At 48.8% G+C, this 14,925-nt stretch overlaps 1 protein-coding gene across 6 annotated transcripts in view; it reads right to left on the bottom strand.

Annotated features, from left to right (window-relative positions):
- FLNB (filamin B) overlaps positions 1-14,925 on the bottom strand; it is a 155,881-nt gene that overhangs the window by 14,283 nt on the left and 126,673 nt on the right. For 2 of the 6 annotated variants that reach the window (XM_020968927.2, XM_020968930.2), the window contains 12 exons: positions 14,419-14,490; positions 13,531-13,633; positions 12,454-12,594; positions 11,354-11,482; positions 10,149-10,322; positions 9,542-9,700; positions 8,687-8,890; positions 7,837-7,989; positions 7,608-7,730; positions 6,258-6,524; positions 3,322-3,459; positions 3,113-3,228 (listed from right to left, as the gene is read on the bottom strand). In XM_020968927.2, coding sequence (XP_020824586.1) covers positions 3,113-3,228; positions 3,322-3,459; positions 6,258-6,524; positions 7,608-7,730; positions 7,837-7,989; positions 8,687-8,890; positions 9,542-9,700; positions 10,149-10,322; positions 11,354-11,482; positions 12,454-12,594; positions 13,531-13,633; positions 14,419-14,490 — 1,779 coding nt within the window. The remainder of the gene's footprint in view (positions 1-3,112; positions 3,229-3,321; positions 3,460-6,257; positions 6,525-7,607; positions 7,731-7,836; positions 7,990-8,686; positions 8,891-9,541; positions 9,701-10,148; positions 10,323-11,353; positions 11,483-12,453; positions 12,595-13,530; positions 13,634-14,418; positions 14,491-14,925) is intronic. The other 4 variants (XM_020968928.2, XM_020968931.2, XM_020968929.2 and 1 more) reach the window with 2 other exon arrangements.

Raw genomic sequence — 14,925 nt, 5'->3', positions numbered from 1 at the left:
CCCCAAGAGGGCAAGAAATGGTCACAGGAAAGGCCCAATAGCAGGTGGAGGGCCACCCTATGGATCTGACCAAAACACCCTGGTTAAGGGAGATTTCTTTTAAGTCTGTTTCAGGACTAAAGAAACCTTTCAGGAGCATTGTCAAGTGTGGCCCTCAGTGACCGGTGACCTCAAGTGAAGCCACACCGATCCTCCTCTGATCTGGGCACTCACATGTTCTCTACCTTAGTTTTGGGGGCATTTTCATTATCTGGAGGTGAAGGAGTCTCAGAGGCCAGAAAGTCAAGCCCCATCATTTTACAGTTAGAGGAAATGAGGCCCAAGGGAGTTAGATGACTTCCCCAAGGAAACAGAGGCAGAATCTGAACCCAGAACCTCTGACTTGAGGGCCAAGTTCTCTCTCTTGTTCATTGGCGCCTCCCTGGAAAACATCTGATTTTTCTTTTTATGTTTGCTCAAGAACTGCATAAGAACAAAGAGTTATGCAAAAGCAAGTCGCTGCTGGTGTGAGGCCACACCACACATAGTATGTATCTCGGGCCCATTGACCAGAGAATCAGAATGCAGTTCTAACCTGAGGACAGCCCTTCTCTTCATTCCCAAAACCACAACTGTAGTTTAAGTAAATCTCTGGTTACCAAGGCCCTTTTCCTTCCTAGATACTGGCTCTAGTCTAAATAGTCATACAGTTTAGTGGCCACCCTATGGGGTAGCAGTATCCCCTGGACGTCTCCTAGGCTGGTCCTCTATGGGCAGGTTCAGTTTCATGCCCAGACCATACGTGAAGCTTCTCCAGATCTGGAGAATGTGCTAAGGCTTGTGGTCCACTGGGACTCAGGGTAATCTAAAAACCATGACAGATAACAAATCCCAAGTAAATTTTTTCTAGGGACCCAGAAGAAGGTTTCTAGCGTACTGGTTAGATCCCATAGGGAGGACATGAACAGAATTCATGAAGGATAAAAAGGTGGGTGGGCTGTGCTGTCTTGGTGCTCGAGGGGCCATCTAAGAATCAGAGATTATTACTAGCAAAATTTAACATCTGGGGAAAAAAATGTCTCAAAAGGAGTAGTAACAGGCCTCTCTGACCACCTTTCCTAACTCACACCGGATGTTGCCACACATATTTGCCATAAAAAATGCATGCTCCATTCAGCAAATGGCCTCAGGAGAGTGTGGGCCAGTACTGAGACACTTCCCCATCTTCCATCATCCCTTTTCACAGCAGTACATACAATAGGCCAATTAGCTTAGAAGCATTACATACTGATGGCCAACTCATTAGGAGAAGCTCTCCCCAAACACATACATACTTGTGGCCAAGGGTGTCCAGGAGGGGCATGCCCCATATGTTCCACAAACCTTTCTGTTGGCCCCTAAAACCTGAAGAGGGAGATAAATGGCCCAGAAGGCTTGAGCCACACTGGGGACCTTCTCCTGTGCCCTCAGTAGATCAGTGCATTATCTCCCTCTGTAGGCTTTGTTTGATTGGCAAAGACAGAAATGCCTGTCAAGCAGTCTTTAAATGAAACACAAGAAAAACATCAAAACCACGACAACTAATCAGAAACCTTGTTCTTCTTCCGGGGAACTGGAAGGGAAGGTGAGGAAGGAGGGGGACTCTTCCTCACCAGAGGTGAGGCGGAGAGCTGGTCTCTGTTCTCACTGTGAAGCAAACGGATCTCAGGAAATGACAAACAATTTCATCAGCCAGGCAGGCTGATATTGGAAATCATCCTTGGTTAGTTATTAAATTCAAACTTGGAATCAAAGCCAAGGATGACACAGGTCTTCACAAGAAGGACTTACAAGGGCAGGAAAAACAATTTCACTTTTCACGAGATCTTAAGCAAGTGACCATGACTTGGCTGACAAGAGGCTTGGAAGGTTCAGAAATGAATCCGTTAGAAAGGCCTCATTAACTAGAGGGGCTCTCCCACGGGCTCCCAAGGATTTCCTGAGATGACACAACGCCCATCAACTGAGAGACTCTGATGGCTGGCTTTAAGTTCAATGTCCAGGGCGCAAGTGACACCTGGATTTTCTTTCCCTTTAGCACAGGGGACAAGGATTAATTTCCCAGAAGAAGCACTAGGGCCAGTCAGAGCCAGCTGTCCAAACACCAGTCAGACACCTCAGCAAACAGCTTGTCTAACCAGTGAGTGAGAAATTTCTCACGCTCTCCTGGTGAGTAGGTTGGATCCCAGGCAGCCCAGCACAACTCTACCTGGTTCCTGAATGCCTTTTCTGCAGGGGGATCATGGACCAGTCTATGCTTCCCAGCACCCAAGGTATCAGAGTTAGCTTTGGTAACGTAGGTCCTCAGTGCTAGAGAGAACTTGCTCCAGTCTGGAAAATCCAACTAGACCAAGAATGGCCCAGTGGAAGAAGCCCTTGTAGTTGGAGGCCAAAAGCCAAAAGTTCAGCTATAAGCGCCATCTTGCTTCCCTGCATTCGTAACCCCAGAGCTCAGCCCAGGGCCTGGCTCATGGCAAGAACTCAACAAATGCTTTCTTTAGCTGACTCCCTAAAAGATCTGAGTTCAAGTTTGAACTTAAACCCGTGTGACCATGGGCAAGCCACAAACTCTCTGGACCTCAGTTTCTTGATGAATATAATGGACCTCAATTTCTTGATGAATATAATTTGGATAAATAAAACTCCTACCTCCACCTTCCACACAGGGCTACTGTGAGGCGAGTTTGAAGTATCAGTGTGAATGAGAGGATGTGGAGACAGATTCAAGCGTTGCCTCTGGTACAGACTAGCTCTGTGGTTCTCCAACCATAAAATCAGGGGGTTGGAATAAATCACTTCTGAGACTGTCCAGCAATGATTCTATGCCCCTGGGCAGAAAGAACTTCTTACAGCCTTGATGTTCCCAGCCTCAGTCCTGAAGGCCAGAGGAGTTTTAGGGAACATACCCATCACAAGGCTCAGTCTATGGTTGGAAAAAAAATCGGGGAAGGGGGGTCACTACTGATCACTGGGAACTCTTGACTCAACTGACAGGTGCTTTTGTCTGGGAAAGACAGATGGGAGAGGGTCTGAAGAACAAGGCCCCGATTAGCCAGTCTGTGGTCAAGCAGCCAGACGTTTCCTTATGTCTCACCTGAAGGCTCATAACAGTGAGTCTGCGGGCATCGTCGGAAGGGGCGATGACGGGAACCAAGTAGGGGCTTTCTGGAATGTGCTCATCGTTGAATTTGATGGATACCTCGTAGTTACCTATGAGACAGGAAAGCTGGGTTAGAGCAGACAGCCCCGAGGAGCGTCTTTTCCCAGTGCAGCTCACGCCTCCCACTTGCGCTGAGGACATACCAGGCTCTTGAGCGATGTAAGACACACCACATGACCCATTTTTATGGTCGTCAAAGGTGAGTTCGGCTTTACTTGGTCCTTCCACAGCAATCGAGAGGCCCCCGGCCCCCGCTTCTCGGGTCCAAATGCTAAATTCAGCTGGAAACAGCAGACACATACATGGTTACAGCTCAAAGGAAGCCTGAGTGTTCTTCTTCTAGGCATCGCCTCCTCACCCCAGCCTCCTCCTTTCTGCCCTGCATATGTGATCCCAGGGACTCCTGGAACGGAAATGGCCTCCACTAATGCGGACGGGCAGCTCTTTGTTATCGATAGTCTTACAGACTTGCCTGGAACACGCTGAGCTCAAGTGACTTGCCCAGAATTACACAGGTGTGCCCTGAGTCCAGACATTCCATACTCTTCTACAAGGGACCAGTTCAATTCAATAAACATTTACTAAGCACCTACTATGTGCCAGGCAGTGTGCTAAGTGATAGGGACACAAAAAGAGGCCAAACACAGTCCTGTCCTCAAGGAGCCTACACTCTAGCAAGGAAGACGATATGCAAACAAATATACAAAGCAAGCTTCATATAGGATAAATTGGAAATAATTAACAGAGGGAAAGCCTCTGGTAGAAGGTAGGATTTTAGTTGGGACTTAGAGGAAGCCAGAGAGGTCAACAGTCAGAGTCAAGGGGCAGGAGCCTTCCAGGCATGGAGGACATCTAGAGAAAACTCCCAGAGCCAAGAGGTGCAATGTTTTGTCTGCGGAACAGACAGGGGGCCAGGGTTACTGGACCAAAATGAAGAATGTTGGAGAACAAGGTATAAGAAGACTGGAAAGGACAGCTAGGTGGTGCAGTGAATAGAGCAACAACCCTGAAGTCAGGAGGACCTGAGTTCAAATCTGGCCTCAGACACTTACTAGCTGTGTGTCTGTAACACAGTCACCTAACCCAAATTGCCTCCAAAAAAATAATCAATTTATTTATTTTTATTCTGTTTCTTCTTTCACAATATGAGTAACGCAGAAATGTGTTTTACATAATTGCACAGGTATAATCTATGTCAGGTTGCTTGCCATCTTGGGGAGCGAGGAGAGGGAGGGAAAAAAATTTGGAACTCAAAATCTTTCAAAAAATGAATGTTGAAAATTGTCTTTTTATGTAATTGGAAAAAATAAAATACTATTAAATAAAGTTTTCAGCCCACGACCTCTGACCCTTGTTATTAGGTCATGATAAACCTGCAATTCAGAGCTGATTTCCTTATAGCCTCATGGATCCCCTTCCATTCTAACCCCCCTTCCCTACCACCAGGGGAAGGGATGGGAACAAGAACGTTTGTTCTAATTACATGTTTGGCAATGTACAGCTTTTTCCAGTTTCTAAAAACAATTGACCAGCTGCAGATTTAGAAGTGGAAGGGACCCAAGTGTCTCCCCGGGCTCTGTGCCAGCCCTCTTCTCTTTTCCCATTATATTTTTTTACTCTGGGATTTCATCAACTCCCATGGTTTTCACCGGTCATCTCCATGCCGCAGATTCTCAGATCTATTTCTCCATCTCACGTTCAGGCTCTCTCCTGGCCTTCAGACTCACATTTCCAACTGCCTTCCAAACATCCCAAACTGGATGTCCCGTAGGCATCTCACACTCAATATGTCCCAAACTGAACTTACTATGTTTCCCCCTAAAGCTCCCCACTTCCAAGTTTCTCTGTTCTGCCGAGGACACCACTGTCAGCACTACCAGTCATCCAGGCGGACAACCTAGGTGCCCTCCCCGTATATCCAAAATGGTGCCAAGTTCTGTAGATTTTAACTTCATCCCATCTCTTGCATGTATCTATGCCCCCTTCTCTCCTCTGACACTGCCATCCATGCGTAGGTAGGCCCTCATCACTCCACACCTGGACTATTTTGTCAACAGCCTTCTGGTTGGTGTCTCTCCCTTCCCAGTCCATAATCTGATTCAGCTGTCAAATGAATCTTCTGAGGGCAGAGACCTGATAATGTCTCTCTCAATCCCCACCCCAATAAATAAAGTACAGACACTCTCCATCACCTCAAGGATCAAATATAAAGCCTTCTGTTGGCATTCAAAGTCTTTTGTAACCCGTCCTCCCCCTTCTCCCAGTCTTCTCACAGTTTCCCCCCACCACCCCCTGCCAAGCCCCATTCAATCCTGTGACACCGGCCTCGCCTCCTGGCTCTTCCGTCTTCTCACTCCATGCACTGCCAGTGGTGAATGCTCGCCTTCCTCATCTTTCCCTCCTGGATTCCTTCCAGTTCCAGCTAAAATCCCACCTTCTACAACAAGACTTTTCCGATTCTCCCTTAATGCCCTCCGTCTGCTGACTATCTCCAAAACTGTCTACATCTCGTTTGCAACGGTTGTTTGCATGATGTCTCCCCTGTTAGACTGGAAGCTCCTTGGGGGCAGGGACCATCTTTGGGCTTTCTATGTATCCCCAGGGTTAACACACTGCCTGGCACATAGGCCCTTAATAAATGTTCATTGACTGACAAACCAAATCAGAATCACACTCCTCGTGTGTGCGCATTTTCTCTTCTCTTTTCTCCCAAAAGAGCCATCTGAGAATCTTTAAGGGACTTTTACCATTGTGCTCATGAGTCCTCCCCTCTCGTTTCCCACTATGTGACCAAAATGACCAAAGTGTTTCTTTAGCAGAGGTTTCCACCTTTAGAAGACTTTAACGCTACTTGCTTATTACCTGTAACCTTGGTTAAGTCACTGGACCTCACAGGGCCTCAGCCTTCTGCTTGCTTGGTCACAGAAGGACTGCGTGGCCCCTGAGGTCCTGCCCTGTTCTAAGTCTACATTCCTAGGGACCCCACTGGTCCCCCCGTGAAGATCCTCCACATGACTCAGGCCATGGTGGCCCTCTATTTTTTCTTCTTAGGGAGAGCAAATTCACTGATGCCTCTCACCTGGTACTCCAGCTTCTCCTCTCTCAAGGCCTGGGCCCCCGGCTCGGACTTTCTGGGCACCCCCTTCGCCGAGAGGCCCAACTGTGAACTGGAATGGGCTTCCCGTCACGTGCTGCCCTCGGTATTTGACGCTCACCGTGTGTACCCCCATCTCTTGGGGCACAAATCGGACACAGTGGGAGCTCTTCCCCATGGGTACAATCTCCGCCTCGGTCATGCGTCCAGAAGGACTGGTGACATGGGCCGACATGTCTGCACTATCTATTTCTTTGGAGAAAATTAAAAAAAAAAGTATATGTAATAAATGACATCTGAGTGAGAGAGAGGAACGGGGCACATTCCACCCAGTGGAACATGCAGTACAAGGTGTGATGGGCCAGTGGTACACAGCCCTGAAATGTGTCCAGCCTTTAGAACGGAAGCTCCTTGTGGGCAGGACTATGTCACTTCTGTCTCTGTATTCTCAACTACTAGCACAAGGCCTGGCACACAGTAGTTGCTTAATAAATGCTTGCGGCAGCATTGATGAGGTTTTCTTGATGAGGGCTGCCCACACAGGGCTTCTTTTTGTTTGTTTTAGGCAACTGGAGTTAAGTGACTTGCCCAGGGTCACACAGCTAGTAAGTGCCAAGTGTTTGGTCTGAGGCTGGATTTGAACTCAGGTCCTCCTGCCTTCAGGGTCAGTGCTCTATCTACTGCACCATCTAGCTGCCCCTCAGATCAGGGTTTCTTAACCTTTTCTGTGTCCTGTACTCTGTGGGCAGTCCAGTCACACCTATCAATTCCTTCTCAGAATGATGTTCTTAAATTCATAAATGAAATCCACAGCAAGAAAATCAATTATTCTGAAAGTTATCCACGTTAAAAAAAAAAAGCCAAGTGTATAAGGAGCCCAGGTTCAAAGCCCTTGGTGTGGTCCAGCCTTCTTTACTCGAGGGGAAAGCACTTCCTGATGGGAGGAGTCAGGAGATCTCATTTTTCAGCAGAGGGGGCTCTGCCTGCCCTGGGAAGCCCTCTGCTGCTCCACAACTAGGCACCCTGGAGACAAAGGGAGCCTTTATCCAACTTTACCTTCCACTTAGTGACTAGCATTTGAAGCCTCTTGCCACATGTGGTCACCCCTCTCTCAAAGGCCCAGGGCCACCTTTCTCAGCCAGGCCCTAGTGCTGTGGGACCTGGAGACATTTCTCAGCTGACTCGGCAGGGAAGAGACTTAGCCAAGGAGCTGCCATCGGGCCTGCACTCCTCCTTCCCCTCCTTGAGGGGCCCTGTGCTTCTCCCAAGGCTGCTGCTGATCCTTCAGAGTGTCCAGAGCTCTGGAAGACCCTGGCGCACGCTGTCCCTGTTTACCTGGGATTTTCAGGTTGAGATCACAGATGCTACCGACGGTCGCCACCGACGGTGCCCGGCTTGCGCGCGTGATACTTTCCTTGACCCTGCCTTCTCCGCTGATCTTCACAGTGAAGGGACTCCCTGGAAGGAAGGTCTTCGTGAAGTTGTGTGTGGAATGGGGCCCACCCCAAGGGCTTAACCTGTAAGCTGGGGGACCCCCCTCTCCGGCCCAAGCCGACTCATATACCTGGGACGTGTTCGTCCGCAAACTTGGTGGACACAATGTAAACCCCTGGTACCGTAGGGAAGTAGGAGACCTTACAGGTTCCATCTTCGAGGTCTTCTGTCTGGATGTCAACCTTGCTTGGTCCCTCCACTGCCAGGGAGATGCCACCATAACCTGAAGGACACACATTCTCGTTTTTCTAACTAGATGGGGGGGGAGGGGGCGGCGCTCGCGGGGCTCTCAGGTCCCAAATAGCCAGATCAAAGAGCACAGAGGCTCAACCTGCAGACCTCGACGTGCATGCCCAACCCAGAGCAGGCCCCCATGGCTGAGGCTTCTCATTTGTTGCCAGAAGCCAAAGCCCCTCCCACCCCCTTGGAATTCCGAAGACTCCAGACACAGGGGCGCTGCTGGGCTTGCGTCCAACCCCAAGTCGAGGAGACTGGAGAAGGGCATGGAGAAGATTCTGCACCAGACAGCTGAGAACATTTCAGTATGTTTCTGGCAAATGAACTCAGCATGGGCTTAGGGGATCAAGGGATCATGGAGGCCATCAAGCCCAACCCTTTCTTTTTACCAACGAAAAACAGAGAAAGAGAGATGTTATGAGACTTGTCTAGGGTCACACAGCTAGTAAGTATCTAATATAGGACTTGAACCCAGATCTCCTTGACTCCAACACCCTATCCATTGTGCCATGCTGTTTCTCAATGAGAATGAGCCAGCAGCTTAGATGCCCAAACTACTGACCTTTCAGAGGACAGGGATTTGGGGATGGAGAGAAGATGTTGCTCACTTAGCTGGAGTGGGAACCAGGCTGGGCTGAAGCCTCTGGGCTTTTCCCTAGCAGTACTGAAGCAGGAAGACTGACCTGCATCCCTTGTGTCAACGATGAAGTCTGACATTTCAAAAGTGCGTCCTTCAGTCAGGCCCCTGCCTGAGACTTTAGCCCTCCGGGCATCTCCAATCTCAGACTGAACCACCATGATAGAGACTGGGCTGTTGGCCACATGGCTACCATTTTTCTTAATGCTGACCAGGTGTTCCCCGACTTCCCGGGGGATGAAAGAAATGCCTGAAAGAAACAGAAACAACAGAGTTTCAGGGGAAGAAAGGGAACCATGAAACCCAAGGCCATGAGGCCTACCTCTGGCTTCACAAATAGGGATCGTGCCCCTTGGGCAGCCTGATTCTCAGAATCATGTTTTTAAATAATTGAGGGAAATACTATATTTCAGTTAGAAGTCAGTGAAAATTAAAATGTCATTTCTTTTTCCCATTCAAGCCATGGACTCCTGAAATCATACTCCCCAGGCTAAAAGTCACTGTCCTAAAGCACTATCCATTCCAAGGGATGCTATTAACATTGAGGATAGAAAATAAAAATAAAAATACTTCAGCTCATATTAACTTGTTGGGTTTTTTTCCCCCAAATGTGCCAAATAGCAGTTTCAGGATGAGAAGAATCATGAGGAACACAATGACAGGGCATCGTCCCAGCCTGAGGCCATCTTTGTGCCACCCAGTCCAACCTGTACATAAAAAAGGAAATTCTCCCCCCTTCCCTCCAACACCGTAAGTGACAGGCGGACATCTAGGCTTTATTTGGAGACCTCCAAGGAAGGGACTCTTTCTAGGGGCGGCCCAGGGCATTTGCCCCATTTCTTCCCCCACCCCAAGAAAAACAAAGGCGCAGCCAGGAGACTGGTGCTGGCAGCTGACTCACCAATGTGGTTGTTTGGGAGCCGCTTCAGGAGGCAGGGCTCATCTCGGCCCGACGGGGCTTTGATGCTGGCGGTCAGTGCGCTCAGGTCAGTTTCACTGATGTCCAGCAGGAAGTCAGCAGCTGAGCCCAGCTTCACTTGGGAACACCTCCTGTTGTTGTCTAGGATGTGTCCGAGGGCACACGCACACAGACATGGGTGCACACACACACACACACACACACACACACACACACACACACCCCCAGCTCAGATTAATTACTCTGCACTTTATGCTACCCACAACACACTTTAAGACCTACTGTGCGACCAAGCGTCAGCTCTGGGTAAACTTCGCAGGGCCCCATCGATGCAGGAAGGACACATATGACTTCAACACGTCCTCCCCCCAGATCTCTATTATACATGAGTGGTTCTACAAGTCATAGAGAATGCCCTGAGGTTCAGTGACGCACCCTGGGCAACGCTCAGACAAAACGTCCCCCGAGGTCCTTCTACCTCGACATCTAACTCAGAGCTGTAGAGATCCCGAGCTCACCCCAGGGACGGGAGCCAGGGAAGTGGCAGAGCCTTGCCCTGGGCTTCCGCGACCAGCCGGCGCTCCCCTACCTGTGATCTTGGCTGTGAAGGGGCTGCCAGGAATGTGCTTGTCATTGTATTTCACCAGGATGCTGTAGTCACCGGGGAGTGTGGGCAGGTAGGTCACGGTGCAGGTGCCATCCTTGTTGTCAATACAGCTGATCTCAGCCTTGGAAGGCCCCTCGATGGCCAAGTCCAGCCCACCTGGCAGACAGAAGAGCCTCCCTGCTTTTAGTGGGGACAGTCATTGGGACAGGGGCAGCCAGAATATACCACTTCTGGTGAGGGGAGGAATCAAACGCTGATCGACTGTGAGCGGCTAAGATGGCAGCTGCCATTTTGATCAATAGAGGCAACTCTGCCCTAGGGATGGCCCCGTGGGAGCTGGGAAACCACACGGCCCACTGGCTTCCAGTTGTCGAAGATAGACAAAATCAACACACACCCTACTAGGCACCATCTCTCAGCATGGCACAAGGTCACTGCCATATTGAGATCTGGGGAGAGTATCCCCCTCATCCATGCCCCTGTAGACAGCCTAATGAGAAAGGTGCTGAGGCCAGTGACACAGTCCTTGAAAATTCAGGGCCACATTGATGGCAGGGGGTACCAGGAAGGACTTTACTGGATGCACACAGTTCATACACATACTTTCTGAGAAGATTTAATTCTATAGATGTATATGTATATGTATATATACACAAATGTAATACATATTATACATATATGCCAGGAAGGACTTCATTGGCATTCTTAATTTATATGTATGTATATTATATGCACATATGTATTGTATACATATATATAAATATGAAGTAATATGTCACATCATATTATATTTGCCAGGAAGGACTTTATTGGAAGTATTAATTGTGTGTGTGTGTGTGTGTGTGTGTGTGTGTGTGAGAGAGAGAGAGAGAAAGGACTTTATTAGACGTATTAATTTTACATATACACATATATGCTTTATTGGAAGTATTGACCATCTTTTATGTGTGTATTATGAGGAAGTACTTTACTGGAAGTATTAATGTTATATATCCATCTCTATCTGCATGAGTTTATAGAGCAGGAGTGGAGGGGGGGAGGGAAGAAGGATCAGAATTTCAGGCTGTTTGCACTCAAAATCTGTTTCATGGCATTCTTGTTTTATAAACAGACTTGAACAGATGCAAGGGAAGGACAGAGCAGGACGGGAAGATTCCTGCCGGCTCCCGCCAGCCCCAGGTGCTCACCCTCTCCGGCGTCCTCGGTGACGATGGTGAAGGTGGCTGTCTTGTTGGCGACTCCGTACACCAGGCCCGGCCCGTACGCTGACACGCTGCCGCTGTTTGGGTAGTTCACGTAGAACTGCAAGGGGCTCTCTTTAGGGTCACAAATGAAGAACAAGAGAAGGCTGGTGAGCGCACCTCTAACGTGCACGAGCCTGCGATTCACCAGCTTTCAGTCTTTGCTTTCGCTGGTTTCTTTTAGTTCACTCTGGGTCTGTCTGGATAATCCATCCTGAGGGGCCCAAGCAGGAAGCTCCTTGGGGGCAGGGAGCCTCATACAGCAGGAGCTTAATTAACTCTCACTAATTGATAGGAAAGCCCCTCCAGGGATACAAAATGGCATCTCATCTATCTCTGGCTTACGCCTTCAGAGCTGCCCGGGGGTATGGGGAGGTGACTTTCCCAAGGTCACAGTCAGAGGCAGGGCTTGAACCCAGGTCTTCCTAAATCCAAGTAGGCCCATGGCTCAAGGTTTTCTCTTCTCCCTAGACCTGGACTACATTCTGTTGGGCCTCATTCCCCAAAGCATAAAGAAAGAAGATGACATTATGACTAAACTTGAGGCTCTCCGTGAAGAAAACCCAAAGGAGTGGGCCTTTCACACAACTTTAGAAAACCGAGAGAAAACAACAAGGTTGGGGAGAGTAGCCAGCAGGTGGGAAGCCGGCACCACGGAGGCCTGGATATGCTCTCATGACAACATACATTTTAGAGAAAGTCCTTCCCCAGCTTCTCCCTCTAAGGCCCCTTAACGGTTCTCTGGGCCATCTGGGGCATCCCTTGCTCTTTACACATCCCTTTGATTCACTCTTTTCATTTGGGTCACCACACTGGGGCAGTCAAAGAAATCCAGTTCCACGTATTCTCTACCAGAACCCAAGAGCGAGGGCTACTGAGGTCAAAGTCACTGCTCGGTTTTATAAGGCTATCGGCTCTATCTGTAAAAATCTATGCTATTTCCACTCCCCCGGGTGCTTTGAGAGTTAGCGATTATGAGCACCCGCAGCATTCCAAGCCTGAGCTGCCACAGAGCCGTTCAGACAGTAAAGCCAAAGCCGACTCACCAGGGATGTGGTTCCCCATGTACTTTATGTGCATCTCGTGCAGGCCAACCTCAGTGGGCGCATAGCGAACAGTGACAGTGCCATCTTTGTTGTCGACAATCTCAGGGGTGGCCGTCTTTCCAGAGGGCATGTGAACTTCTCCTGTGGAACACAGCAAACACAGCAGATGAGTGAGGCCCATAAGTGGATGAACTCCAGCTGTTTTCCTGGAAAAGGTGGATGCTTTGGCTTAAGAGGTCTTTAAAAGGAACATTTTTGGGTGTCCTGAGCCGAGCACTCATCACTTAAACACACAGCCTAAGGTTGCCAAGTCCCATATAACAGGAAGATGGCGGCCAAATTCCCCTCCTTGGCTCTCACAGAAAACAGCAAATGTCTAGTAGAAGATTTATTCTAGAAGACTGTGTTACATCAGGGATGTTATGTAAGAACTGACCCGAGGGCAGCCTGGGTGCAAGCAAGGCTTAAAAGAAATGTCCATTTTAAAAATAACAACCATCATGATAGTAATAATAACCAGCATTTATATAAACTTCAAACGTGTAAAGTGCTCTTTACAAGGGTTATTTCATTTTATCCTCCCAATAACCCTGGGAGGTGGGGGCTATTCTTATCCCCATTTTATAGCTAAGGAAACCTGGTCAGACAGACATTAAGTGACTTGTCCAGTCACCCAGCTAGAAAATGCCTCAGGCTTGGGATCTGAACTCAGGTCTTCATGATAGTAGGCCCAATGCATCACCAAACTGTCACCGGCCTTTTAAAAGAGAAAACCACCCTTACAGCCCAGCTCAGGCCTCTAGAATAAAATCAGTCCTAGAGGGGTTTTGATTGAATGCAACAAGGCCACAGAAGAAAGAAGGGCTCCTGGGACATCCCAAGCCACAGCTCTCAAAGCTTCCAAGGGGATGCGTGAAGGTGTTGCTGGGAGCCAGGCCCATCAAGTGTACAGAAGTCAGTACAGCCTGGGGGGCAGGCGAGGCTGCCCCACCCAGAGCCAAGACACCATCTAAGAACCTAGGAGCAGACCCAGCCCTGACATGTATGACAAGAGACAGACCTGATGGCATTGCTTACCAGTTACTTCTCCTTTCCTTACGGCAAAGGGAATGACCAGGTCAAAGGGTTTAAATCCCAGACCATTCATATCACTGACTGGGACATAGGCTTCTTCGGTCACCTAGAAACAGGATGAGAGAGGAGCTCAGGCAAGGAGAAAGCTGAAGGAACCCGGAGGAAAGCGACAGCAGGGTAGAACAGCTGGTAATTTTGCAAACCAATGAAAGCAGGGCTGCGTTCTCCAGAGCGGAATGCCACCCAGCCGAGGAACACACAACATATAGGGGCTAAGCTTCAAGAATTTGGAGGATCAAGTGTGGCCAATGCTAGGACTACACACTTCCATTTTGTTTGTAAAACTCCCAGCAGTACTCAAAGGCAACAGAAAAGAGAGAAACAGAAAAATAAAGTGTGTGTGTGTGTGTGTGTGTGTGCAGTGTCACGTGTGTAAGTAAAGGCCCAAAGGGCTGAACTGAAAAAGGCTTCGCTGCTGGTGGCCTAGAGAAGAAAGCGCATCTTACAGCAGCAAACAAAACCCTGGGACAGAAGCATCCAAGATCTTGATCCCGAAGGGCAGTTTTAGCCCCAGCAGGACGGCGGAAGGAAGCCCTTGGCTCCCCATCCCCCCTCCTTCAGCGTGGACACAGACTTTTCATTAATACGATTAGACGTGACCAATGGTAATTCATGGGGCGCGTGTTATGACATTAAGGCATCATTAGAAAGCGCAAGAACAGATCCCGGGATGATTTGAACCCTTCTAAAAGCTACCGATCAACTGGAGAGATACATGGCTGAACAGAGACACCAGAGAGCTCAAGCAATCCCCAGAAGCAGGCTGGAGGCGCTCTGAAATGAAGGGCTCCGTGAGAGGGAGAAATGTGAAAAGGGGGGGAAATGGTGTACCCAAGGGCTGTAGCCAGGGGGACGTGCATTTACCGGCGCCTCCTTCATTACGGCAACGTCATCATCTGTAGCCTGGTTAGTGGCAAATGGAGATTAGTCGCATATTATAACACAGGGTAGTCCCCCTACTCAACAGAAAAAAATCTAAGCCCCTTCCTGGTGGGGGAGAACGAACCTCATCCTTTGGGGTGGGACTACAAATAGTCCCTGAGGCTTGCCCAACCCCCTTCTCATTCACCTCTACCTAAGGGAGCTCTCCCCACAACCCACATCTCATGGAGATCATGCCTGGATCACTGGTTGTTACTGTCAGTTTTTAATTGGACACGTAGACAGACTTAAGAAATCTGCAGCCGAAAATATCCCTTTAATGAATTATATACGTGTGTGTATATGTGTGTGTGTGTGCGTGCGTGCTCGTGTATGTATAACTCTGGAGTCACTGGCCATTTCCTTTTCCAGCTCATTTTATAGAAGGGAAACTAAGGCAAACAAAGTGAAGTGACT

This window comes from Phascolarctos cinereus, unplaced genomic scaffold, assembly GCF_003287225.1.
Source record: "Phascolarctos cinereus isolate Bilbo 61053 unplaced genomic scaffold, phaCin_HiC Scaffold_4;HRSCAF=312, whole genome shotgun sequence".
Taxonomy (NCBI): Eukaryota; Metazoa; Chordata; class Mammalia; order Diprotodontia; family Phascolarctidae; genus Phascolarctos; species Phascolarctos cinereus.
This window is presented reverse-complemented; position numbering and strand designations above follow the sequence as displayed.